A 27,337-nucleotide genomic window follows, 5' to 3' on the forward strand; every position below is an offset into this window, starting at 1 on the left:
GTTCCCAGAGAAACGTGCGTCCCCCCGGTGTATTTAGAACCCGGGGCTTGTCATCGTCTTTAATAGGAGACGTGGGAACGGGCAGTTAGCAGGAAAACAAATGGCCTTTTGGAAAGGAAAGAAAGTCCTCAAGCGCGCAGGTGGCAGGAGCCGGGTGTGCCTATTACCGGTGGAGACGGCTCCTCGCCTTTCCGGTTGCTTCTGCAGAGATAGTTTGTGACGACTGAGATTTTCTGAGGTCTTTCTCGGGAAGCTCTGCTCTCCCTCTGCTCAGCATGGCAGTCGTCTACACAGGCTCATTCTAGCCCACTCACCCACTTCCACTGGGCTCTTCCAAAAGGTCTCAGGGTGGGTTTGGGACCATCTGCAGATGGCTTCTCTCCACAACTCTCCCTCGAGGCCTGCTGAGGACCTAGTCACAACCCTGGACACACTTTTGTTGGGAGACTGGTTAGCTTGGTCTGTAAATCCGGGATGCGTTCTTGTGTATACAGATTGCTACTATTTACTGTTTGCCTCGTCTGCTCCTTCTACTTTACGTAGGTGTGTGTGGCAGGCACTGTACGGTTCTCATTTTTAAATATTTCTATGTAGATTTTGCCTTTTGCTGGGCAGGTAGCTCAGTGGTAGAATGCCTGTGAGCCTGAGGCCCTGTGATCAGTGTCCATGCTAAATGCCATGTCCAGGGTCCAGTGAGACCTTTGACAGTTCCTCTGCTATCCAGGATCTGACACACAGCCACACACTGCATTTTGTCATCTCGTGGGTTTTGTGTCCTTTGGTCTAAAAAAAAATGTCCCTTGGCGCTGTCTGTCTTTTATGACCTTGAGCCATTGAAAGGTTCAAGCACATGTTTTTATGGATTGTCTCTCGTTTTGGCTATGCAGATGTTTGCGGGGCCAGAAAGTCAGACAGTGTGCCTTTTCGGCAGGTGGGGCTGGGGAGGGGAGGGGTTAAAGGTCCCGTGGGGAGAGGAGGGACTAGGCATGTGGAGGTGGAATGAGAAGGGACCCCAGAGGTCCAGAACAGGTTTGCACACCTGGCTCCTGGTCTCCTTCTCTGTGTGACTCTTCCCGCTGACAGGAGCCAGAGCCTCAGAGACACTCAGGTCTCCACTGGCAGGAACAGCAGGTATGCTACGTGATGCCAGGAAACAAAGCCATGAGTACCACCAAGGGACTGTTGTTTGCTGACAAGGTCTAGAAAAACTTGAAACTTCAAATAATTGATCCTAGGAGTAGATGGTGGCCCACTGACTGAGAAAAGCATCTGCTGCATCCTCACAAATGTCACAACCTGTGACCCACTGGAGCAGGACCATGCTGCCCTCCCCAGGAGGCCAGCCTCCGGGATCAGAGGCCTGGTAGCTGGGACCTAAGACCATCTCCATCATCTCATAGCACACTCCTACAAAATTCCTGTCTCTACTGAGTGTGGGGAAAGGTCCTGTTGCCAAGGCAGGCGGTGACTTAATAGGTGACCAGTGTCAATCTCAGTGGCATCCGTCTCCCGATCAAGGTTCTGACAAAGGCATGAACTTCCTCCTGTACCTGGCTGCCTGGTTTCTGAGTTCAGAAAGGGTTGGGATTTGTCTCTGAACCAGCCACGCTGACGAGTACTTCTCAAAAGCACTTGTTGAGTTCCTAGGTGACCGAGGCAAGCGACGCTGAGCCAAGACCAGACGATACCACAGTGGCTTGCCACTGCCTCTCTGAAGGATGTGACACTCAAGGGCACTGTATTAATTGCTTGTCTCATCTCTGTGACCTGAAAGAAGGCAACTTAAGGGAGGAAGGGCTTCTTGTGCGCGTTTGAAGGTACGGTCCCTCGTGGTAGGAAAGGCGTGGCTAAGGAAGCTGCTGTCAGCTGCCATGGCAGAAGCATGAGGCTGCTTTGCTCTGATCTCAGTGGTACAGGAAGTAGGGCCAGTCTGTAAGTCTCAAGGCCCACTCCCCAGACACCTGCTTCTAAGTCGGCCCCTCCCACAAAAGGTTTGACGACCTTCCGACACAGCACCAGAGCTCGTAACCCAATGTTCAACACCGGAGCCATCCAGGCTTATCTGATTGGTAGTCAGGGACAGCAATGGACGCAATCCAACACAAAATCATAAATTGTCTTAAAACATGAGTGTGTGTGTATGTGTGTGTGTGTGTGTATGTGTGTGTGTGTGTGAGAGAGAGAGAGAGAGAGAGATTGTTTTTGGTTATTGTTGTAACTTGACTGCGTGGTTCTCAAATGGAATGAATAGATGACAGTGTTATATTACAATATAACAAATAGCTGGGCATGTCTGAACCATACAGATGCCCCTGAGGAGAGTCTGGGGGTGCATCCTGGCCCTGAGCTGGCATTGATGGGATATGCTTTTTTTTTTTTTTTTTTTTGCTAGAAACTCAGGGTTAACCCAGGCTCTATTCTTGAGGTGACATGTACTGTTCGTCATAACTGTATAAGCAGAGCACTGGAGAGAAACGCTGAGACCGTTTGGCTTCTCTTCACTTACTTCATCTTTCCACGTCCACCTGTAGCATCACATAAACCCAAAGGTGTCCTCCTCCCCGGAAGCCAAATGCCATGAACCCGGGGCCTCAAAAGACAAAAGCAAGCCCCTCCCGGTTCGGCAGGCCGAGGGTCCAAACTCAAAGTGCAGCAGGGCCATGGCCGTCTGACAGGTTCAGGGACAGCTTCCCGTCACCCTAGTTCACACCGTGGCACTGCCAGCGACCAGCTGCGTCACACCGGCCTCTGTCCCCGCTGCCACACTCCCTCCTCTGTGTCTCTGTGTGGTTCTTGCTTTTTTGAGACAGGGTCTCTCTAAGTAGCCCAGGCTGGCCTCAAACTCTCGGAGATCCACCTGCCTCTGTCTCTTGAGTTCTGGGATTGAAGGCGTGCGCCACCACTCCCAACATCTTTTCTTAGAAGGACACCAGTCCCTCAGTTTAGGGCCGCGCTAACCTGGCTAGACCTCGTATTGACTCATGACATTATTTCTGAGTAAACCGATGCTCAGAACCCCCTGCTCCTGTCCGTGCGAGCAGCAGGATGGGTCGGCTTTGTGAATGGTGAAGAAGATGGCGATAAAGCTGCCACGTGGAGCAAGGGCTCCTGGGGAATCCTGAGGGACCTCAGTCACCTAGACCGGAATTTTGCAATTCCATGAAAGCACGCTGACCCTCCTCTCCCAGAGGCCAAGCGGGGTGGGGTGGGCCACTGGCTGAGAGCGGTTACCATTTGCAGACCCTCCCGGAAGGTGAAGGACAGTCTACAGCCTCTACCTCTCCCACACCCCAAGTCCTCTAGGAAGCCGAGGCCAAAGATAGAAGGGTGACTTTGGAAATGGAGGAAGGAGGCTGGGCCCAGCACCAGCTACTTGTAGATAAGGGCTTCCTTTTCTGCCTCCGGGAAATCCTGCCTGCTCTTCATTGACCTTTGACTCCAACCCACAGGAGGAGGCTTGTGAGACCCGCCCCCTCACAAGGCTCTCTCTCTTTCTGAAGGGTCCAGTTTTGGCTTCACCAGCACGAGTGAGGGGCTGTCCCCAAGGGCTTCACACCTTCTTCCCTGAGCCACCCCTGAATTAGGGCCTGGCGGAAAGTGGGGCCCAAGGCTACCACCACCTCATCCCCTCGTCTCCTTGACTGAAACCTAGTGAGACTGAGGAGGAATGTGGTATGTCAGGGCCCAGCCCGCCTCAGCCCTCCTCATCACAATAGGAGAGTTTCAGTTCCGGCGGTGGAGTAGACAGACAGAGCCCGAGGCCCCTGAGTCATCCATCCCGCTTGAAGCCTTAGCCAGGCAGCCCTGAGCAGTGGCCCCTGGAAACTCTCCCAGGCTCCTGAGTCAAACAGAGAGAGACTCTGGAGGGAAACCCATGCCCAGGCTCCCCTGCCCTGGGCACTGAAGGAAGTGTCTGGAGAGGAGCCAGAGTCTGGCGGGGAGCTAGAAATGGGGTTGGCAGAGGTCAGAGGGTGCCTTCTCGTAACCAGCCTCAGGCTCAGGGGATGGGCCCGTGTGGCAGCTGTGGCCAAAGAATGGCAAGAACCTTCTGTTCTGCCCCAGGGAGGCATTCAGAGGCCACAGAGACACAGCACGTCCCCTGCGGGGGACAAGCCCAGCTCTGTCTCCTGAGTCCTGGGAAGAACTCTGTTTGCATTTCATAGGTTTGCTTTCTTCCGGTCACCTTGTGGGCTTGGAGGGAGTGTCCTGCAGACTTTCCACTCAGGCTCCCCCCGGGAGAGGAGAGCTCAGACCGGTCCCTATCCCGAAGCCAGTTTCTACCCGTAGATCAGGCTCGGTCCCACCATCCTGCTTTCTCCACCTCAAATGGGGTCTTGGTTAAGTCTGGAAATGTTTGTTTTGGCCTCTCACTGAAAGAAACATCTGTTTATTCATGTTGTTTCTGGGTATATGGGTGTGGATGTGCACCTGTCATGATGAATTGTGGAAGGTACAGCTTGCCGGAATGGATTCCCTCCTTCCAGTCTGTAGGTTAGGGGGCGTGGGTTTGAGGTCAGGCGGTCAGGCTTGGTGGCAAGCGGTTTTGTTCACTGAACCACCTCTCCTTACAGGTCCCTTCCCTCAGGCTGGCCAAGGCTCTCGTCCTTCCCTTTCCCGGGCACGAGCATCCCAGGGAGAGTCTCACTTCTTGGGGTTCATGGTTTCAGAGACGGGGAGACAAGCGTCTCTTGAGCATGGCCTTATTCTTGTCAGGCCAACTGGCTCCGTGGGCTGTGGAACAAAAGGCAAAGGCAAGAAGGGGTTTCTCTGGGTTCAGAGAGTCCCTCAAGAGACAGGGCCTGTAGGAGCCACTAATTACCTGTCATTAGAAGTGGAGGCCACGTGTGGGACAGAACCCTCAACCCATGGGGTCTGACACTATCAACGGGTAGACTGGTGTCAAACATGTCTTGAATCATAGAACCCACCCTCCCCCCACCCCACCCCCCACCCCCCACCCCCCGCCGTGGAATCCACTAGAGAACTATTTGTTGTTGGGACAGTGTCTCAGTGGGGGGTGGGGCAGAAGACGCTGGCTTCCCCCCCAGCTCCTGCCGCACGCGCGGGCTTCAGTGGGCTCCGTCTGGACAATCAGGAACAGCAGTGTCTTTAATGTCCCGAGACTGTCCTGAGACTGTAAAGCGGGGCTGGGGTGCGACTCACACTAGCAGTGCGACACCTCTCTCATGCCCTGTATACGACGTGCGTTCCAGGTACCGGGCCTTCACTTTCGTGCTGACATTCCTGCTTTACACCAGCTTCCACTTATCCCGAAAGCCTATCAGCATCGTGAAGGTAAGAGATCTTCGAGCCCGGGTCTGTCTGTCTATCCTGTCACCTGCCTGAAGTCCAGAGACTCCCGCAGCGGGAGGGCGGGAGAATGGGGGCGGGGAGACAGCTGGAGACAGATTATTCTCGCCTCTGACTTTTAGGGTCTTTTGTCATGTTTTGTTATTTTCCTTTTTCAGAGACTCAAAGCTTCACCTTGTTTCATGCTTTATTCCCTCAGAGGCACATCTCCATCAGACTACAGCTCCAGAATTCCCAAACTTAATTAGATGTTTATGTGGTCTGGGTTTTCTTTCCCGGTGAATCCTGTCTTAAACGTTTCCCCAAGTGACTCCAACGCTTGGTGCAGTTTGACCCCTTGCCTGGTTCTGGGGCAGCCTGGGCAGGAGAGCAGGGGAAGGGCCGGGGACAGGTGTCCCACTGGACACCATGTCCTCGGTATTAACGAGAGAACTAGGAAGGAAGCGGGTATGTGTTCTCACCCCACGTTATTTGTGGACCAGTCTCAGGAGTGAATGGCTTCTGTCTCCTGTAGAGGAAATAAGGATGCTAGCCTGTGCCAAGATCAGCCTCTTTATGGCTCTGTTACCCACTTGCCTTCCATCTGTCAGTAGGGACCTGGTTCAGGACTCTGGTGCGAGGACCTTCCCAGCTGAGCAGGGCTAGCTGCCCTCGAAGGGCTCCCAGCATGGGAGACAAGGTAGGGGCCTGCTGCCTCTGGAGGCCTGTGTGCCCTCTCCAGCGTACTCATTTACTAAGAAGGTTCTGAAGCTTTTCCTTGGCTCCTGGTAGTCAGGAGTTTGCCATGGAAACAAAACACTTAGAAATCTTTAAGAAAGCGTGGTGGCGCATGCCTCTGATCCCAGCACTCGGGAGGCAGAGGCAGGTAGATCTCTGTGAGTCTGAGGCCAGCCTGGTCTACAGGGTGAGTTCCAGGACAACCAGGACTGTTACACAGAGAAACTGTCTGGAAAGGAGAGAGAGAGAGAGAGAGAGAGAGAGAGAGGGAGAGAGAGAGAGAGAGAGAGAGGGAGGGAGGGAGGAGGGAGGGAGGGAGGGAGGGAGGGAGGGGAAAGAAGGAAGGAAGGAAGGAAGGAAGGAAGGAAGGAAGGAAGGAAGGAAGGAAGGAAGGAAGGAAGGAAAAAGAAAGGTTTCAAAGAGACCTAAGAGTAGGAAAGTTGTCAGTGAGTGACATTAAAAGCTCCGGGTGTGACATGTGACAAGGGCTAGCCAGTGACCAGCCCTGGAAATGTGAATGCTGTCTCTGTGACTCTTCCTGCTTAGAGACATTCACACGTGGCTCGAGACAGAGGCACACCACAGAAGGCAAGGGCAGACCACCCCTGCAGGGGCCTGAGTGAGCACCTAAGACCTGAGATGAAGCACAGTCAGTCAGGGAGCCTTGTTGGGGCTTCCGGGACTGAGCTGGAAGGGTTGGGCCTGCATGGCAGGGGAGGGACAACTTCCTGTACCAGGTAGCAGGTGGAGTGTCACCATAGAGTCACTTGCCTGTGGGAGAGGTATGGTGAGGTGGGGGCTAGCCAGCAGAGGGTCTCTGGGGCATGACCTGACCCTTGAACTCTACCCGATAAGTATGAGGGTTCTGCAAGGAAGTGGTGTGAGCATAGTCCAAGGTCACACTCGCCTTGCTTAGGTGTGCAAAAGTCACCCTGGGTTTCTTGAGGAGGTGTCTTGGTTTGAACCAGACTTTAAGATTTATTTATTTTTATTTATGTGTATGAGTGTTTTGCCTACATGTATGTATGTACATTGTATGTATGCCTGGTGCCCTCAGAGTTCAGAAGAGAGTGCCAGATACCCCCAAACTGGAATTATGAACCATTGTGAGCCACTGTGTGGGTGTTGGGAACCAAGCCAGGGTTCTGTACAAGAACAGCCTGTGCTCTTAACTCCAACCTCAAGTCTCTGCTCTTGACAGTGCTGGCCCGGAGTCTCCAAGACAGCTAGTTACTTGCATATGGTCAGCATCTTGTAGGGTTCCCTGTAGCGCCCAGACTTGCCAGTGTCTCTGGGTGTGGGTTAGCCCTAGGCTGAGTCCCACAGGCTGTTCTGCCTCCCGATACAGGCAAGACTGTCTCCACATATGATTTAGACTTCACAGAGCCTTGGCAAGCATGCACTCACTTCAGCTCCGGCTATAAATGACACAAATGGCACCAGGGACCCCATGAGTCACCATCTGCAGTCTGTATTTCCCAGAAGGTTATAAACAAAGCTGGAATACATTTGCATACTGGACATGGACCCCGAGGCTGAGAATGAGCGGTGATTTGCCAGTGATTATGACTCATTTGTCAAGTGATGCTGGGTCAATCAGGGTTACACTTGCCCTGAATCATCACTGATTACTTTTATTTTTCTCTGATTTAAAAAAAAAAAATGTACCTTTAAAAACACAATGATAAACCCAGGGCTGGGAGGACAATGTTGTCCCTTCCCATGATCCCCCACCTGCAGTCAGACATGTTTATTTGAAGCAGATGTCTTCCCTGGCTGGTAGACAGATGGGGTCCTTGTCCCCTTGGAGGGGAACTTTGGGGGACTCTCCCCCAGGCTGAGCCAGAGCAGAACCTGTACATAGATGGTTTCTCAGAGAATTATTTTTGCAGGGTCTCTGGAGTGCGTGGAGACAGCCCTCTTTGTGTACAGAATTGAAAATGGTGAAGACCCCAGGGCACACAGAAAAGCACAGTTAAAAGGGTCAGGGCTGTCAAGGAAAGCTGTTCTCTGATAAGTTCCAGTGCTTCTTGGGGTCACGGGGAAAACCTCAGCTGAGATTTCCTTTATAGACAAGGTCTCAGGATGTGCCCTGTTCTGGCCTGGGACTCAATTAGAGCACACTGGCCTCTAATTCACAGAGATCCGCCTGCCTCTGCCTCCCAAGTACTGGGGTTAAAGGCGTGTGCTGTCATACCCAGCCAATTCTTTAATTGAATAAAAAATCCTAAAGTTTATATGAAAAGGTGCTGCTTAAGAATTAATCATCAAAAGCTGGGTGTGGTGGCGCACTCTCTTTTAATCCTAGCACTCAGAGGCAGAGGCAGGCAGATCTGAGTTCGAAGTCAGCCTGGTTTACATAGTGAGTTCTAGGACAGCCAGAGCTACTTAGTGAGACCCTGTTTCTACAAAAACAAACAAATAAAAAAAAAGAATCACCAGGGAAAGTGTAAAAGATAACATTTTAATACAATAAAAAACATTTTAAAGTATCATAATCAAAGCCTTAGACTGAGAACAGGCAAAACTGAACAGAATAATCTCGGGGAGGGTGCAGTTCAGTTTTTAGCACTTCAGCTGCTGCCTGGGACGGGTAATCTTGTCAACTTGATGGCTGAGTGATGCCAGGAGATGGGAGGATCCCCACAGATCGATCACACAAACTCCGGCCTGTCAGCAGATTAACCACTGCTGGATTCAGATTTGAATAGACAGTTGGGAGGTGGACGAATCCTGAAGGAAGGTCTAGCTAGAGGAAATGGATCATTTGGGGGTGGGTCTTAGAAGGGCATAGCTTGCTTTTTTTTTTTTTTTTTTTTTTTTTTTTTTTTTTTTTTTTTTGAGGCAGGGTTTTACTATGAAACCCAGGCTGGCCTTGGAAACTGACACCAACCCTGCCTCCGCCTTCTGAGTCCTGCATCCCAGCATGGCCCACCACACCCAGCCAGTGTAAATGTCCTCATTGCAGTGTTGTTTATACTGGCCCAAAGGGAAAGCGAAGTGCGTGAGCACATTCAGTAGGTGAAAGTTGGAGAAAATTATGACGAGTAGATGAAATAGGTGACTGCCTATGGGAACTGTCAAAGTCGAGCTGGCGACACAGAGATTCCCAAGGAGCATTTTGAGTAAAAAGTTAAGAAGTTAGGGCACTGGCCGGGCAGTGGTGGCACACGCCTTTAATCCCAGCACTCGGGAGGCAGAGGCAGGCGGATCTTTGTGAGTTCGAGGCCAGCCTGGTCTACAAAGCGAGTTCCAGGAAAGGCGCAAAGCTACACAGAGAAACCCTGTCTCCAAAAAACAAAAAACAGAAACAAAAAAAACAAAAAAAAGAAGTTAGGTGCCTATAGCTGGGATCCACTATTTTTTTTTTTTTTTTTTTTTTTTACTTTTTAAGTTACATTTATTTATCTTATGTGTGGAGAGGGTGCATTGGGAGGTCAAAAGGTGTCCTGTGGGAGTTGGGTCTCTCCTTCTGCCATGGTCCGGGGATTGAACTCAGGTGGTCAGGCCTGGTAGCAAGCGCCCGTGTCTGCTGAGCCCTTTCTCCAGCCCTGACGCACTCTTCGGACTGATCAGTTCTTTTGTGTGTGTGTGTGTGTGTGTGTGTGAGAGAGAGAGAGAGAGAGAGAGAGAGAGAGAGAGAGAGAGAGAGAGAGAGAGAGAGAAAGAGTATGTAAGCATACATGTGTGTGCATACATGTCTGTGTGTATGCAGATGCACATGTCTATACATGCATGTAGAGACCAGAGATCAATTCCAGGTGTCATTCATTAATCATTTTCTACTTGGTTGTTTTGAGTCAGGGTCCCACTGGCCTAGAACTCACCAAGCAGGCTCACCTGGCTCTCTCTGCCTGGAGACCTGCCTGTCTCTGCCTCCCCAATGCAGGCTTAAAAGCACTCACTGCCATCCCCATCCCCACCCCCACCATGGGTTCCAGAGCTTTAACTCAGGCCCTCAAGCTTTTGAGATGAACACTTTAACTGACCAGGCTAATCACCTAGATCAGGTTTTATTAACCAGCTGCTGTAACAGGCTGGTGGATTTTCTGTGGAGCTTGTTGGAAGAGAATCCTGAGAATTTTTGCAAAGGACACGGCTTTGACATAAACTATGATTGTCCATGGACACGTCCCCTCCCCGAAATGCTTCTTTGACAATCAGCCCATGGGAGCCCACTGTGAGAATTCACTGCAGCCCAGTGTGAGAATTTGCTGGACTTGGCTTCATTATGCGCACGTGTCCTCGTTCCCACCTCCACCCCATCCCCACCCCCACACCTCTCCACCCCCACCCCTGCCACCCACCACTAGGATTTCAGACCAAACGTCATTGAAATGTTAAAATAGAGCAATGTTACTGAAAACTTCATCCTTTGGAAGCAGCCTCCCAGCTGGGCTACAGGAGGGCAAAGATGACATTTCTAAAATGAAAGGCTGGGGAGGAGATGTGAGAATATGGTGTCCAGTGAGACCAGAGGTTAGCTTCAGGAGCTGTGCCCAAGCATCGAGTCAGTCCCCAGGCACTGGCCCCAGGGGAAGGAGAGGACCTGGGCCATGCTCTGTGTGTGAAGTCCATCCTTCAGCCATCCGGTGACTCCAGTCATTGTCACGTTGGCTTCAGAGAGCTGATGGCCAGGGAGTGTACTGAGGTCAGTCAGTGAAAGCAGCCAACAGTAGTCCATGGTTCGAGTCTATGCCTGTCTGTGACCCTAACTAACCAGGATGCTAGGTGCCACTCCTGGTAGATAGTTAAGACCTGAAAACCTTGCCTGTGGCTGGTGGAAGATTTTGGATCGTTTCTAACCTGCTCTGATTTCCTTGGATGATGTTCCCCAGGCAGGTTAAGTCACAGAATTCTATGCTTATAAAATCCATATTCCTTACTTCCATGCAAGGCTAACATGCTCGCTTAATCCTGCAGATGATCCTCCTGGCCTGTGACTGTCCTCAGTGAGCAGCAACAGAGAAGCCCCCTTGGGTGTGGTGTCCTTGAGAAAGAATGTTGTAGGGAAGGCAGAAATTCTCACCTATTAAGTAGCCAGGAAGCTGAGGTCTTGGTGGATCCTGAGCTACCACCAACTCCACCCCCAACCCCCAACCCCCAACCCACACACACACACACACACACACACACACACACACACACACACACACACACATTTAGCAGCCCTGGCAGGGGCAGCCAGGGGCCTGAATGGGGAAGGACCGAGGGTCTGTGTTCTATCCAGCATGACAGAGAAGCCAGAGCCTCTAATGGTACATCCGTGCTGTCAGTGGAAGCTTGTGAGAAGATAATCAGTTTATAAAGTGGTGAGCTTTTGGGGCGACATTGACGTCAGAACAGCACAGGGGTGTGCACAAAGCCAGTGATGTAGAGGTGCCACACCGATGTGCCGTGCTGAGGCCTCGTGTCCAGCCAGGATGACCAAGGCAGCCTTTCAGACGACCTGCCCTCACAATAGCTACTCTGTCCTAATGGAGGTGGACAAGCTGGCCATGGGCATGGTGGCCGGGTGGCTTCTTGCCCAATGCTATAGCAAGACCCGCTTTCTGTGCCAGCCTCGGGGCCCCTGTGACTCTCAGGATCCAGCTCAGGGAACTACCTCCAGGACACTGGAAGGATTCCTTGTCTCCTGAGGGGTATCCCCCTGCCCAGAGGGTCCTCCTTGCCACCTTCGCCCATAGCTGAGGGGCCGCTTCACCTGAGCTCTGTGTGACACAGGGACCTTGATTAAATCTAGTGCAGAAGACATGGATGTGAGAGTCAGGTCCCTGCTCCTCAGTTTCCCCAGGAGACAGTCCTGGCCTACTCCTGCTGGAAAAGTGGCTTCCTCCTGGAGGTGGCCCCACCCCACACACTGTACAGAAAGCCTGGTAGTCAGTATCCTAATCTCAGTTCTATAAGTGAGCAGCGGCCTCATGTGCAGATGGGGAGACCAAGGCAGGACACTGTGTGACTTGTTCTCAGCAGTCTGTCCTCACACTTCCCAGCTGGGTGGGTCAATATCTTGGCCACCTGCCTTGCTGACTTTTTATATATATATATATAAAATGAATGATCTGTGCACAGTAAAATGCATTCATCTTAAGCGGCTGGTTTGACCGGTCTTTGCCTGTACACCTGGGTACCCAGCACCTAAGTTAAGGTGGGGCTTTTCCAACCCCCGTGTGCCAAGCCCCACCATCCCCCTTCTAAGCAGCCATAAGATCGATCCTGCCACAAGAGGGTCTCTCGTCCACGCCTGAACTCGTGGAAATGAAATCACGCCGCCTGTGTTCCATTGGCTCTGTTTTTTGAGTGCCGTGTTTTGAGACCTCGGCCCTGTTCTGGCAACACCTAAAACTTTCTTTCATTCCTCTGCAGGATTCAGTTGTTGGCATCCAGCACTTAACCCCTTCCTTCCCCAGGGACGGACCGTCAAGGAGGACTGGCATCTGGCCCTCAGCTTGGCGCTCTCTTGCCTGATGCTGTCTCCACTGTTCGGCCTTTAGAGACTGGTGGTGCTTGGGTTGGCTGTTTGGTCATGAGCTGGAGTTACTACAAAACGCTGCCGGAGCCTACTGTCAGCAGCAGGAACTCCTGTGGGCCTCAGACGCCTACCAGAGGCCTCCTTTTGCTCAAAAGGCCATTGTTCTCTAAGGAGGGAAGCCACTCTGTCTGGTTGAGACATCCCAAGTAACCATTTTCTACCCCGCCATCCCTGTCTGCTGTAGGGCGAGCTCCATAAGCAGTGTGCTGCAGGGGATGAGCCTGAGCCCAGATTCAGTGGCCGGAGCAGCAGTTCCAGGCATGGCCCCACCCACTGGCTCCTGGACAACGAGACCGACTGTGGCTGGGCCCCTTTCGGTGAGTTCAGATGCTCTGTTGCTCAGGGATCTTGGCAGCCACCCACTGGGGGTTCCTACAGCCTGGCTGGTCTCAGGACAGTGCTGCCATCCTCAAGTGTAAGTGTGTTTTGGTGACAACTGTCCCCTAGCAAACATAACTCAGGGTTAGGGTTAGGGTTGCAATCACCAGATCTTCCATGCCTACATGCAGAGGGGCCACCCCCTAAGTCAGCATGTATGTGCTGGGGAAGTCTCTAGAAGATAGCCTGTAGTGTGTGCCTGTCACACTTGGAGGTTAGGGCTTGCCAAGCAAAATCTGATAAGGGGTGCTGCAGGCCAGCCAGGTGACCTTGAAATTCGAAGTCAAACCCACCACAGCCAGTGTGGTTTGCATCAAAACCGAAGGACATATTCAAGGGCAACTTGAAAAAGAAGTGACTTTACTTTCTTTCTTTCTCTCTCTCTCTCTCTCTCTCTCTCTCTCTCTCTTTCTTTCTTTCTTTCTTTCTTTCTATTTTTTGGAGACAGGGTTTCTCTGTGAAGCTTTGCACCTTTCCTGGAACTCCTTTTGGAGACCAGGCTGGCCTCAAACTCTCAGAGATCTTCCTGCCTCTGCCTCCCAAGTGCTGGGATTAAAGGCGTCTGCCACCACCGCCTGGCTTATTTTCTTTCACAAGAAGCTGGCCAGTGGTTGGGCTACCATGTGTCTTTGGAATTATTAGAGTGCCTCCCTGTCGAAGGGACTTGCAGAATATCGGTTTTGTATTTTATAGCCCAACTGTGGGACATATTGAATAATTCTGAGCCCTTCTGTTGATTCTCAAACCCACGCAGATAAGAACAACTACCAGCAGCTGCTTGGAGCCCTGGATTACTCCTTCCTGTGTGCCTACGCCATCGGGATGTACCTGAGGTAGGGGCATCCATGCTCTGACCCTTTCCAGTCTTCTGGGCCCTTCAGTATCAAAAATGTTCTTTCCTGTCATTGGACGGACCTAGGAGGTGGTAGATGTCCCCAGAGTTAGAGAGCAAATAAGTGGCTGGTTAAAAACTAGTTGATGTTGTCATCCCTACCATATTTTAAAATAACATTGCTGAAAAGTTAGAGAGATCGATTGGTGGTAGGGTGTTTGCCTGGCATACATACACAGCATGTAAGAGAGCCTGGGCCCAAGCCCCAGAATTGGAGAAAAAGTAAGGAAAAGCATCATAGAGACTAACAGCCTTCATCCCAAGAGACTTTGTTTAGAGCCCGTGGAGCCTGGGAGTCTCGGGGAATCTCTGTAAGTATTTAACTGCTTCTCTGAGAACCTCCTAACATGTGGAATCAAGACCCAGGGCCCGTCCCAGCCCAGGGACCCTGTGGTGTGTGACAGACAGACAAGCCATTCCTGCCAATGGTACATACAACCCCCTTATCAGAAGCAAATGCCACCTGATGATGCTCAGCTTGTGTGTATGAGAGAAGGATGCCCCAGTACCAGGGTATGAGGTATGCCTGGCCAAAGAGGCATCAGGTGTGGGCCTAGTCTCCACCAGCGTGCCAGCCACACACCCTCCTGAGGGCAAATGCTCCCGGTCTGTCTGACTGCACGCCAACACTGCAGTGTAGAGGATTTTCCTCAGTTACTAGGAAGTGGTACTTAAACTTGGCTCTCAGCTGGGGTCAGTTTTATCCCCTAGCGAACACAGCGGTGCCTGGAAACATCTGCAGCTGTCACAGCTAAGGGAGGGAAATCTATCATCATCTCGTGGGCAGAGATGAGAGGTTCTGCTAAATACCCCAGGACATAGCACAGCCGTCACTCCAAAGATGTCCGGCCCAAGAAGCCCAGCTTAGTAAATGAAGTGGGTTTCTCGTTGCGTCTTTACCGGCAAAGGTAGTTTCTCATGCGGCTCATCATTGAGTTTTTTGAAATGGGGCCCTTGTGGGATATGAAGTTCATTCCGAAATCTCAGAAGAGAGGCCAGGGCACCTGCCACTTTACAGATGGGCTTTGTGCCAGGACAAGGAGGCATGACAGCCCTCAGACCATTGTGCAGTTACCGCTGAGGTCTTGACTGTAGATGTCATGTGACCCTGTAGAGGAAATTAAAACATGGGAGATGGGTGCACCCAGGTCTTGCCTGGCAGGATCAGGGGGTGCAGCGTGGGTGTGAGTCCTCTGTGAATCAGATATGGTGTGGGGTGTTGTCCATTCCATCAGAATTGTCCCTTAGATCTCACAGGGAGGAGATGCCTGGTGGCACCAGGTGGCCATACAAGAGGACGCCTCTCAGTGGCAGCCAAAGGCAGACGCTCTCAGCAGCCCATATGATTCATCCCCTTTGCCTAGGCAGGTTAGCAGCCCCTGAGACGTTCCCTGATCCCTGGAGTGAGCAAGGTGGAGCAGATAAGCCTTAGCTCTAGAATGCTCTCCAGTCCCTGTGATTAAGTTCTGCTCCCCTGAACAGTGTGTTGTCATTGTGCGTCACTCCTGTTTTCGTGTTCAAAGGTCATTTGCATGGTTCTAGGTCGATGTTTCCTGTTTGATGAGTACAGAAGGGAAAGCTTGGTGGCAGACAGGTTCTGGAGATGATGCAGGAACAATGGCGCTTGCTCCAGGTTGCTGCCCTCAGGCAGGCAAGCAGGCAGGCATCTGCCCATGTTCTCTGCTTGTTCTGGAGCCCTGGAGTGGTTATGTGGAAGGGAATGTGACTTGTGGAACTTTAGAAATTTTCTAGAGTTTCTAAAGGTGTGCGCGTGCGCGTGCGTGTGCGTGTGTGTGTGTGTGTGTGTGTGTGTGTGTGTGTGTGTGTGTGTGTTAGGTATCCATGGAGGCCAGAAGAGGGCATCGGATCCCCTGGAGCTGGAGTTACAGGCAGTTAATTGTGAGCCTCCTGATGTGGGTGCTAGAAACCAACTCTCAGGTCCTCTAGAAGGACACAGTGCCCTTAACCAGTGAGCCGTCTCTCCAGCCCCTGTGGAGTTTTGAAAGATCACGTGGGGTCTTTTGTATCTGCTGAAATCCCGTGCGTCCTCGGAAGTGTTGGTAAAGGGGTAGAGGGTGGTGTCATGTGATAGCAGCCTGTCCTGCATCTGCCCTGTTAGAAAGCTGGAGCCCTGCCATGCCCATCACCACCACAGTCTCACAGCCGACCTAACACCTGGATGTAGCTCACTTTCACCCCAAACAGCCCAGGAAGGTGAGACTCCTCAGGCCCCGCCCCTCTTGATAGGCCTGAGACACCAAATAAGAAGACGTGTCTTTCAGCCGGGCAGCAGTGGCTGCGGCAGGAAGTGGTTGGCCGGCCAGGCCGGGGAGTATGGTCCTAGTTGACCCACCCAACGGGTGTGTTCACACAGGTCTCTTGTTTACCGCTCAATGGGCCGCTTGCTTAGGGTCACAGGGGTCCTCTTTCCAAGTCATCTTCCACAGCTTAATGATGGGCACTCTAAATGGCTCTGTCCCCTGGCTGTGTGTGTGGGATATAAAAGGCTTAAGGAGCAGGGCAGGTCCTGCTATGGTAGGCAGTCGTGGTGTGAGTCACAGCGTCTGTTTTATTGTTTGACCGTTGGTGATTTTTTATGAGAAATGAGCCTGGGAGTTTCCATGGGAGCGAGTGAGCTCCACAGAGAAACATCCCTGTCCGGTCTCCCTGGAAATGGTGGGGCTCCGAGGTCTAGAAGCCCAGGGAATGGCACAGGACATCCGGGAGGGAGACGTGGCCAGAGCTGTTGGCCGTGTGCTGTGCTGTTTCCTCATGCTGGCCTCTTTCCTTGTTCCCTCAGTGGCATAATAGGGGAACGCCTGCCGATTAGGTATTACCTGACATTTGGGATGCTGGCCAGTGGCGCCTTCACAGCCCTGTTCGGCGTGGGCTATTTCTATAACATCCACAGCTTGGGATTCTACGTGATGACCCAGGTAAGGGCCTGATCCCACGCTCACCGTGAGGAACAGGATGGTGTGTACGTTCAGGTCCCAAAGCCCACCTCTGCTAAGAGAGCCAGTGGCAGGCAGATGCTGGTGAGGGGCAGAACGGCACCCTTCCAAGGTCAAGTCTCCAGCCGCTGGCACAGGAAGGCCCTCCTCCCTTGCGCTCCAGCACCTGAATGGCTACTTCCCGTTTCAGGAGCTGTCAGTCTGGCAGGTCAGTGAGCTGTGAAACCTTAGGGATCACTCCAAAGTGGCCATGGGGGTGGCCAGGGTAGGTAAGAAGGGTTGGCTTGGAACAGAGCTATGAGACCTTCCTTCACTGCAGGGCCTGGGGCAAAACAGAGGTGCTGGAGGTGCAGGCAGTGGGGGACCAGGAGCCCAGCTTGCCCTCCTGGAGAGCCCAGCCTTTGTGGGACCTCTTGGCTTCTGCCCTCTCCGGCAGTTCTGTGGGTAAATATTGACTAACAAAGGAAATGGGCCTGCCCAGTTTCTCCAGGTGGCCAAGGGCGGGGAAGGTGTGATTAAAAAAAAAAACCAAAGCAACTCTTGTTTAATGTTGCTTTTCGCAACCGTGCCATTGAGCTTAATAAAGCTGAACTGCTTTCTTACAAGCATGCTTTGTTCTTGCCTGTGGCTAGGTACCCCTGGAGGAATCAGTTCTAGGACATCTGTGTTAGCAAAGTCCATGGCTGCTCAAGTCCCGTGCATTAAGCAGCCTAGGGCTCACATAGCTCCTATGCACATCTTCCTGTAGATTACTTATCTCTAGATTATTTATAATAACTTGTAGCTGAAGTTTTTTCCAGTCCTGCTCGACTCCCATGGCCCTGTAGCCCCTTGTACCCAAGTAAACACACATTGGCTTATATTAATTACTAACTGTATGGCCTAATGGCTCAGGCTTCTTGCTAGCTAGATCTTACATCATAAATTAACCCATTTCTATAAATCTATACCTTGCCACGTGGCTCGTGGCTTACCGGTATCTTTACATCTTGCTTCTCATGGTGGTGGTTGGCAGCGTCCTGACTCAGCCTTCTGCTTCCCAGAATTCTCTGCTTGTCCCGCCTATACTTCCTGCCTGGCTACTGACCAATCAGCATTTCGTTTATTAACCCATCAGAGGAACACGTTCACAGCACAGAGTGATATCCACAGCAATAACTAACCCAGTGTGAGTGCTGTGTCTCTTGCTGTCATACTGCTTAGGGAACATGGACCATTCGGTATGGATGCAGCCATCGCAGGCCCAACAATGCATTTGATCCTTCTGCTTTCACTCCTTGGGTGCAGAAGCTCAGGACCTTAGCGACAGGCAGAGTTAGAATGGGAGGAAAACAAGTCCCCAGAGTCCCAGCATGCTCCTCTAGCAGAGGCCCACTGCCGATCCAGGAGCAGCAGCGGGTGGGCATGCTGCCCTCTGCATGCCTCCTGGAGGACCCACTGTCCAGTGAAACAGTCTGCACTGGGCCGGGCTCTTTGCTATGGCCTCAGTTCTGACGACACCAAAGTGAACCTCCTGGTACTGATCCCTTCGTTAAATGCAGGTCCAGCACCTGCTGGGAGAGGGCGGGAATGCATGCCAGCTGGGTCAAGGCTGGGTTGGCTTCTGAGAAGGAATCTTCATCGTGGGCAGTCAGGGAAGACATGCCATTTCTAAGCTGAATTTGTAGCAGTTTATAAACGAGTCTATAAAGAGAAAAGTTCTTGTCTTTACAGAATGTTTAGATTCCAAGGAGTCTGGAATGCTTGAGCCCGACCTGTCAGAATGTTCCTAGCTGAGGGTCCTGGCTGGGTTGGCTTTATTTTTATTCATTCATTCATTCATTCATTCATTCATTTATTCATTTATTTATTTATTAGTTTTTCGAGACAGGGTTTCTCCGTGTAGTTTTGGTGCCTGCCCTGGAACTCGCTCTGTAGACCAGGCTGGCCTCGAACTCACAGAGATTCGCCTGGCTCTGCCTCCTGAGTGCTGGGATTAAAAGTGTGTGCCACCATCGCCCAGCCTTATTTTTCATTTTTTAGTTTTAGTTTTAGTTTTTTGAGACAGGATTTCTCTGTGTAGCCCTGGCTGTTCTGGAACTCACTCTATAGACCAGGCTGGCCTCGAACTCACAAGATGGGCCTGCCTCTCTGCCTCCCAAGTGCTGGGATTAAAGGTGTGTGCCGCTACCATCCAGCTATTTTTAACTTTTATAGACAGTCTCATATGTAGCCCAGGCTGGCTTCAAAATCACAACGTTCTTCCTAAGTACTAGGGTTATAGGTTTGAGCCACCATATAAGGCTTGGGTTGTTTTTTTTTTTACTTTTCTCGTGTGTGTGTGTGTGTGTGTGTGTGTGTGTGTGTGTGTGTGTGTGTTATTTTATTTTTGAAATGAGGTCTTGTTGTGTTACCCAGGGAGATGTCAAACTCCCATCTTCAACAGACCCCCTGCCTCAGCCACCTTAGAAACTAGGGTGGCAGGCATGTACCACTATTCTTGGCTTATACACACTTTATAATAGATCCGTGCTTCTATATATTTTATGTATATGAGCTACATATGTATTTTACATTTCATAGCTTAATCTACATATAAATGTAAAACTCACTTCTCCCCTTGGGTGGTTGAGACTGACATAAAGTGCTGTTATTTCTGTGTGAGCCCCAGCACAGGGAGGATGGGGAGGGACCAGTGTCTCCCCTCAGGCATCCTTTTTTCCTACCTACAGATCCTTAACGGGCTGGTGCAGACCACAGGCTGGCCGAGTGTCGTCACGTGCCTCAGCAACTGGTTTGGAAAAGGAAGGTGAGGAGAACATGGCCCCTCTTCAACAGCGTTTTGTTGTTGTTGTTGGTGGTGGTGGTGGTGGTGGTGGTGGTGGTGGTTTTTTTTTTTTTTTTTTTAGCTTCTGACAAAAACTAGACCACATTATTTTCAGGTTTTCTTTCAGCCTATTTCAGGAACATTAGTGAGGCTCCTCTTAGAAGCAATGTACTTACTGAAACCTCTAAGATGGAGGCTCTACAGTTCCCATGGGGCTCCCGCCTTCAGAACCTATGTACCCTCAGAACACAGCCTTCTCCTCGGCCACTTAGGCAGGGAGTAATGACCTGGACTCCACACCAGAGGGCTGTGTGGCCTCTGGCCTCAGCTTCCACCACGCTTGTGGAACACAGAATCTGGGCCCCTACCCCAGGCCTCTTGAACTGGAGTCTGCATCTGGCCGTGGAGTTAGAGACAACATTCTGGCAGAGGTCACCCAGTCCATAATTAGCTGGCCTGGCCCAGCTCTGGGGATCCCAGGACAGTGCAGTCAGTCACTTGTAGCCCCTGCCCAGCTTCACTGGGGTGAAGTAACCATAGAGACGCCGCCCAAGATGGAGACGCTAAAACGGGAGACGGACTCGGAAGCCCGATTTAGAAAGCCCGTTTTAGTCATTTGGCATGTGTGTGCCGGTACGAGCTGCTGCTGTCACCACGCTAGTCTAGTCGACCGACTACCACATTTGTGGAGGCACCCGTTGAAATCCCGAGCCTTCCAAGAATTGTAGGAAAAGCCCCCTGTCCTCTTTGAATCGTAGACTCGGGGATCTCTGAGCAAAGGTGGGCTCCGCGCGGATGCAGAATGAAAACACGGGTCTCCGGGGAGCAGCCGCAGCCGCAGCCTCGCCGCGGCGGCGCCTGCAGACGGAGCCTCTGTGGGGCCAGGCTGGCTCCTCTGCCCCAGCTCTCGGGCTGCCATGCTCTCGGGCTGCCATGCTCTCGCGCCCGTCTTGCATGTGGACCCCGTTTTGGCCCCACTGTACCCACTCACTGTCCCATGACGCTGTGTTGTAGGCGTGGCCTGATCATGGGCATTTGGAACTCCCACACCTCCGTGGGCAACATCCTGGGGTCGTTGATTGCCGGCTACTGGGTGTCCACATGCTGGGGACTGTCGTTTATCGTGCCCGGGGCCATCGTGGCAGCCATGGGGATCGTGTGCTTTCTCTTTCTCATTGAACGTAAGTATACATGGCTCTAGAAATGGACACCTGGGCTTTAATCTTCAGGGCAGGTTAGTGCGGGCTGCAGTGCCTTGGGTGCCGGTGTTCACCCTGGCTGTCCCCTAGCCAGGCCCCGTACCGACTTCCCCAGCAGCCCATTCTCTCCTAGTCTTGCTCAGGTTTTCTGCTCTCTCCCCAGTTTCTTGGGTGACCCCTGTGGAAATTCCTTCCCCCTCATTTTATGGTCCCCATCCTTCCCTTAGCGCGGCGGCGTATCTGCGTCACCCGGAAGTCTCAGGTCTTCCTGTACATACATCCGAGGGCACAGGCCCCGCCTGCGTGGCTGTCCCTGCTTACCCCGGCCACCTCCACGTGCTGACATGGACTTTACCAGCTTGTGTACTTTGCGATAAACTGCGTCTCGGACAAAGTCATAAAACCGTGGTGTGGCTGAAAGCCATACATCTTATTAGGTGAAGTGTCTCTGGGAAAGTGAAGTCCATGCTCTGTTCTGGTCAGCCCTGGACTTCTGATTTAACAAATATTGAAACTAACTTTTCAAGCAAAGAATCTTTGAGCAGGCCCTGCTGCGGTCACTCTGATCCTCAGCCTGGTCCTGGTCTCATAAGATAGTCTGACCATTTAGTTCTTAGATTTTTTTTTTTTCTTGAGGCAAGATGAAAGCACATGGCTCTGGGGTATCAGGGTGGTTCCCCAGCCTCTGTCCTCATCTCCAGGGCTCCAGCCTCTTTACTCTGCACACACTGACCTTGCCCCCACCCCCAGCTTCCACACCACCCTCACCCAAGAAATGAACATGTGTTAGTGGGTTCAGTTCCTCACTTTTCTCCCCCCCACCCCCGACTGCTCAAGCCAATCCGTTAGTTTTTCAGTGATCTCCATCTTGCCAAGCAAGGGAGATGTGGCCCTCTCGGCCAACCCTCCCGGTAGGTGGAAACAGAAATGGACAGTCAGACCTGGAACTTGGATGTGTGGTCTATGGGCAGAATGGGTGATGTGGGCTGCTCCCTACCCCCATTTCACAGTGTTCCCCAGAGTCCCAGGAAATGGCAGGCAGGCTGGCAGGCTGGCAGGCTGGCAGGCTGGTGGTCCGGCCCCAGCAAGTGTACTGTGGGATAGGCAAGGCCTTGTGGCTGCTGTCCTAAGGCAACCGGTTACCTAGCTGGCAAGTCCCTGGAGTTCTTAGAAAGGCCATTGTGCCACCGGTCTTCGTGGGCCTTGTCCCCTCCCCTCCCCAGGTATTCATCTTACTGATATCTGGAGAGTGACAGTCCCACCTTGCTAAGGCTCCCGGCCCTGTGTCTGCCCTGTCCCACTTCTGGAGTCCCCTGGGAGTGTGCTCTCTTCTTTACCTGATGGGGGAGCTGGTTCTGGGTAAGGAGGCTGGGAGGAAGCATAGAGGGTGTGGCATTGGCTACATAGGCTTGATGTTGCCATTCAGCTCGGTCGGGGACAGGGCATTGTCCCCTAGTTAGGACAGAATTATCCAGAACAGTGGACCTCTGTTTTCACCTTTTGGTCACCAACCCGGAGCCTCCTTCTTAGGAGCTCCCTCCTGCTGTTCATGGACAGGATGATCCCGAGAGAACTGTCTGTCAGGTTCCTTGGACCCGGTGCCCCACATCCCAGGGCGACCCACTGTCCTCCTTGCCTATTACTGCCATGGCCTTGGTCCTGTTCTTCCTCATCCACCCTGGGGTAGACTGTCTCCACTCCTCAGGCCAACCCAGCCTTGCAGCCAGCTGCCTGGGCTGGAAGCCACAGACCTGGCGTTGCCCATTTCTCGGGGAAGTTTTGCTGGAGCCAATGTGCTCAGGACCATTCCTCTGAGCTGGTCTGTGTCTTCTGCCTACCCAGTCCTTCTTGGCCCTGGACAGGAAGGTGGTTTGCTATTGCTGGTGGTGGTGGGGTATGCTAGTGCCAGGGCATAGGGACAAAGCTGAGACCCCCGAGCCTGGGCTCAGGATTGGCCTCTGGTAGCGGTCATCCCTCCTCAGTTCCCCGGGGTTGTTATATGTAATCTATCAGCGTCTGGTGGTCACTGCCGAGTGTGAGGAAGACCACCTGCCATCTAGTCAAAGCTCACTGCTCTGTTCACCGCCATGCCTGTCCTCATACCTCTATGCTATGCCCTTCTGATGTGGGCCCCAGTTCACACGAGCTGGTTTGCCTCCTCAGCCACCTCCCACCCCTGCTTCCGCCTCTCTTGGGCACTTCACTGAAGTGGCTTGTTCCCCCATACCTGTCCCTGGTCATGGTGCCTTGGCGGGCCCTTCCCCTCCCCGTTCCCTGCACAATACAAGGCTGTCTCAGGGCCTGGTGCTCAACTGTGCTCTGCTTCAGTCTGGACATGGCTGTGCTCCCCACAAGGACGGCTCCCCTGTGCCGTGCCAGCCACGCCCGAGGTCACCTCCATCTCCTACACTTTTCCAAGAAGAGCTGAGCTTGGCCCTGCTCCCTGCCTTGGGATTGAGACCCCCGTCCACCCTGCTTCTTCAATCCGTCATAGCTGGGACATTTTCCTGGGTGGCAGGCAGAGAATGTCCCATGCGGCATGGCGCGTGCATCCCAGACACTGCGTCAGGCTCCGGGGCTGTTCTCACGCCTTCTCTCTGAAGTACACAGGGTTCAGGGACAAGCGCCTGCTTGCTTGGGGAGCTGAGTGACCACCCAAGACCCAGTAGGCCACTGGATGAGTTTCAGGTGTCGGGACAGGCAGGACCTCTTCGTGACCCCTCACTTCCTCACAGCGACGCTGGCATTCTGTTTTCTCTGACGGCCGTCTGATCTCCTCACTTTTATTTCTTAGCCGTTCCCCGCCCATTATAAACGCCGTTCTGACAGTGCTCTGGCTTTGTGTTCCATCTAAGCGCTCCACGGGTCCACTGTGTCCTTAGCTCCGGCTGACGGACCAAACCGTCCAGTCTTTCCATATTCAAAGTCATGTCCACCACACCCACGGCCTGGCACTTCCTGGAGGGGAGCTGGGCAGTGCCCTCACCTTCTAGGCCTTTGGCCCCGGGCTGCCTTTCTTCCTTCAGTTTCTGTTTATTCAGTGAGAGCCACCTGATGGTGGTGTCTTGTTCTCTTCAAATGAACCTTATTAACGTACATTCAAGGGCACATGGCTAATAAAAGTGACAGTCATGTAACATGCCCGTCCACTCCCACAGTCCCCTCTTTTGTTACTGTTTTTTGTGAGAAGAGACCCTGAAACCACTCACTTAGCAGGAACGCCAGGTGAAGAGAGCTCCCTTTGCCAGCCGCACCCTAAGGACTGCTGAGGGCCCCGGGTGGGTTCATTTGCTGTGGGCAGCCATGCTCAGCCACCCCGTCTCCTCTGTGCTCTTTCAGATCCGAAGGACATCAAGTGCTCCTCCACCCTGCCCACGGTAAGAGCTCCTCCGTCTCCTGTTCCCTTCCAGAACAGCCTAGTCCTCTTTGCAGCCCACACTGCCAGAAGGGAGAGGCTGGCCACAGCCTCACACATGACAAGAATCTCTCTCTGCCCACATCGCCACCTACCGAGCCCTTCCTGCTGACCCTCAGCTCCACTGGCAGAGGCTGTCACCACAGCCTGGCCTGACATCCCTCAGTGACCCCCATTTCTGTTAGCATGAAATCGCCCTTAGCCTGTTTGCCCTCTGCCCTGTGAGATGTTAGGACCTCCCCGTGGACAGCAAGCAGACCGGAGCTCTCAGCTCTGGGGACAGTGCCTGAACCGGGCAGCAGAGGGCACCAGAGCCCCTTCCGGTTGAGGCTCAACAGCTGTGGGCTGGGGGTGGTGTAGGGAGCGGGGCATTCTGGTTCTTTAGAAACCACAACAAAAGTAAGCAAAGAAGACGACTGTATTCTGGAAGAGTAGCTGTGGTTGACATTTGAAAGGGTTCTCAAAGCCATGTCCCTGCCAAAGCGTAGATTTCAGAGTCCAAGCTTACAGAACCAGGGATGTTTCCACTGTGGTTTAAGGCCTCTACGAGTCACATGGATGGATAGCCTCTAGATGCATTAGAACCTGGACACTCGCTTCCTCGTGGGAACATCTGTCCCTCTGGACAGCTGTGGCCACACCTGGGGAAGCGAGATGTCTTAGAAGTGATTTCTTCCTCACAGCCAGCTCCAGACATACAGGCATCAGGCCAGGCCCAAGCTACTGTTTCTCTCTCTCTCTCTCTCTCTCTCTCTCTCTCTCTCTCTCTCTCTCTCTCTCTCTCTGTGTGTGTGTGTGTGTGTGTGTGTGTGTGTGTGTGTGTGTGTGATGCGATGCAGTTAAGTCTGGGCTAGGTCTACCTGATTCTCTCCCCATACATGATCTTGGCCAAAAGGCCAAAGTGTATTTTAATTTTCTCCTTTTCAAATGTCTGAGTGAGTTCCTGGGGTCTCCCAGAGCTCAGCTGTCCTGAGGGTTCTGTGGCAGGCTGGGCGGGAATCATAAACAGAACAGCGGGTACTTCCACCCTCTTAATGTTTCACAGTGGGGTTCAGCTTCACCACATGAAGTCATGGGGGTGCTCAGCCATAGCACAGCAGAACTGAAGGGAAAAAAATGTCAGAATTCAAGACTTTTGTGTTTCATCTTAAGTGAGGCAGGCCCACAGAATGGGAATATTTGCAAATTGTGTCTTGGGAGGGGCCTACATTTAGACTACTTAAGGAAGCCACTGCTAAGCCGTTAGTAAAACAACGATTAGTGAAGCAATCCATGCACTTCACAAAGCATCCGGAAGAGGACAAATCCAGGGGGACAGTGAATCAGGGGGTGTGGGCCTGGGGAGGGCACGGGTGACAGACTCCTTTCTGTCTCTAAAGGTGAGGAACATTCTGAGCTTGAGGTCAGTGGTGGACACAAGGCTCTGGCTCAACAGATCACTGAACTGTGAGCTTTCAATGAAGTGGTGCAGTGTGGGTGTTTGGAATTTTCCCAGGAAGTCACGAAACAGCAGCATATTTCTGGTCATTTATTGTATTTTTCCCTCATCATTTTTCTGCGGTGACAGAAGTGTTCCTTTAAAAAATGTACTAGCTTTTAGTGTGTAAGCATTTGTCTGCATGTATGTGTATGCGCCGTGTGTGTGCACTGCCCATGGAGGCAGAAGAGTACATTGGATCCCCTGGAACTGCGGTTAAGAAGGTTGTGAGCTGTCATGTGGGTGCTGAGAATTGAACCCGGATCCTCCGGAAGAGCAGTCAGTGCCCTTAGCCACCAAGCCATCTCCCCAGCCCCAGTCCAAACATTCCTGAGGAACTCTCTAATGAGATGCTTTTCTTCCAGCATTCCAAAGTCTCTGAGAACGGCATCAACAGATTTAGACTGCAGAAGCAAACCGCACACACTGAAAAGAACGGACCTCTGGTGAGTGGCACATGGCTCCCACCTGCTGGGACGTCTTCAGAGATTGAGAAGCATCCTGTGGGCCGACTGGCTGTCCCTGTGCCTCAGTCATGTCTCAGGCATCCAGGCTCTTTAAACCACTGGGTTTGTTTGTATTCCTAAAGGGCGTTTGAGGTTCCTTTGGTGGCTTTCTCTGGACAGTCAGCTACACTCGCATGTCTTCGATCAACTCTGAAAGCCATTCATCTATCCAGTAGTTGTTTGCGAGCCGAGGAGTCCGCTGCTTGTGGTTGTGTTAGGGCTGAGGAGGAAGGTGCAGATGGGAAGTGGGCAGAGGCCTGGGCCACCTGGTGCCCCAAGTAGAGAGGTAGGGCAGGCAGGTGCTGTTCCAGCTGGGCCCAGCAGGTGTCGCTGCAACACAGCTGTGTGGCAGGTGGGTGTTGCAAGTCCAGGCACACTGGGCAGGAGGCGCACACAGTGGACTAGGAGTGCAAAGTGATACAAAGAGTTCATGTCACAGGCCCAAGAAAAGGTGACCAGTGTCATAAAGGGCATCTCTTACCTTTCCTTCACTTTCTAGATGAAGAAACTGAGGCACAAAAGTCCTAAGTTCCTGATCCATACCCTAGAACAAGCCCAGAAGCCTCTGCCCATGCCTGGCCTTTCTCCTACCCTTCTCTCACGCAGTTCTTCTGGATTCAGTTGCTCAGACGGTTCATTGGCTTCCTGAGCTGTGCCTCCTGGAGCAATTTAGACTTCGTCATTGAAGTTATAGCCGTTTTCTTTCATTTTGAAGTCAGGTTGCTTGAAGGATCAACGCACTAAGCCTGCTATTCACAGTCTTTTTTTTTTTTTGTTTGTTTGGTTTTTTTTGTTTTTTGAGACACGGTTTCTCTGTGTAGCTTTGCGCCCAGGCTGGCCTCGAACTCACAGAGATCCACCTGCCTCTGCCTCCCGAGTGCTGGGATTAAAGGCGTGCGCCACCACCGCCCGGCTTGCTATTCACAGTCTTTATTGCCCAGAGACATTTATTTATGGTGTTTGAAGTGGTGTGGGAAGGAAGACACATGATGTCCCATACATACATCCTGGTCTTTGCACTTTAAGGAGAGTGTGGGCTGTGGCCTGTGAACTGAAATGCTTACAGATCTGTCCACCCTGCAGCCCAGAGGCCACGGGCACTGAATCCCGGCAGAGCTGTGGATGCTGCCCGATGCATGGTTCTCGAATGT

At 52.2% G+C, this 27,337-nt stretch overlaps 1 protein-coding gene across 4 annotated transcripts in view; it reads left to right on the plus strand.

Annotated features, from left to right (window-relative positions):
- Slc37a1 (solute carrier family 37 member 1) overlaps positions 1–27,337 on the plus strand; it is a 67,779-nt gene that overhangs the window by 19,624 nt on the left and 20,818 nt on the right. For all 4 annotated transcript variants that reach the window (XM_028885053.2, XM_028885052.2, XM_028885057.2 and 1 more), the window contains exons 3-10: positions 5,214–5,295; positions 12,744–12,876; positions 13,692–13,770; positions 16,630–16,765; positions 19,495–19,571; positions 20,604–20,770; positions 24,128–24,165; positions 26,046–26,126. In XM_028885053.2, the coding sequence (XP_028740886.1) occupies positions 5,214–5,295; positions 12,744–12,876; positions 13,692–13,770; positions 16,630–16,765; positions 19,495–19,571; positions 20,604–20,770; positions 24,128–24,165; positions 26,046–26,126 (793 nt within the window). The remainder of the gene's footprint in view (positions 1–5,213; positions 5,296–12,743; positions 12,877–13,691; positions 13,771–16,629; positions 16,766–19,494; positions 19,572–20,603; positions 20,771–24,127; positions 24,166–26,045; positions 26,127–27,337) is intronic.

The sequence above is a fragment of the Peromyscus leucopus genome, chromosome 16_21 (genome assembly GCF_004664715.2).
Source record: "Peromyscus leucopus breed LL Stock chromosome 16_21, UCI_PerLeu_2.1, whole genome shotgun sequence".
In the NCBI taxonomy this organism is placed as follows: Eukaryota; Metazoa; Chordata; class Mammalia; order Rodentia; family Cricetidae; genus Peromyscus; species Peromyscus leucopus.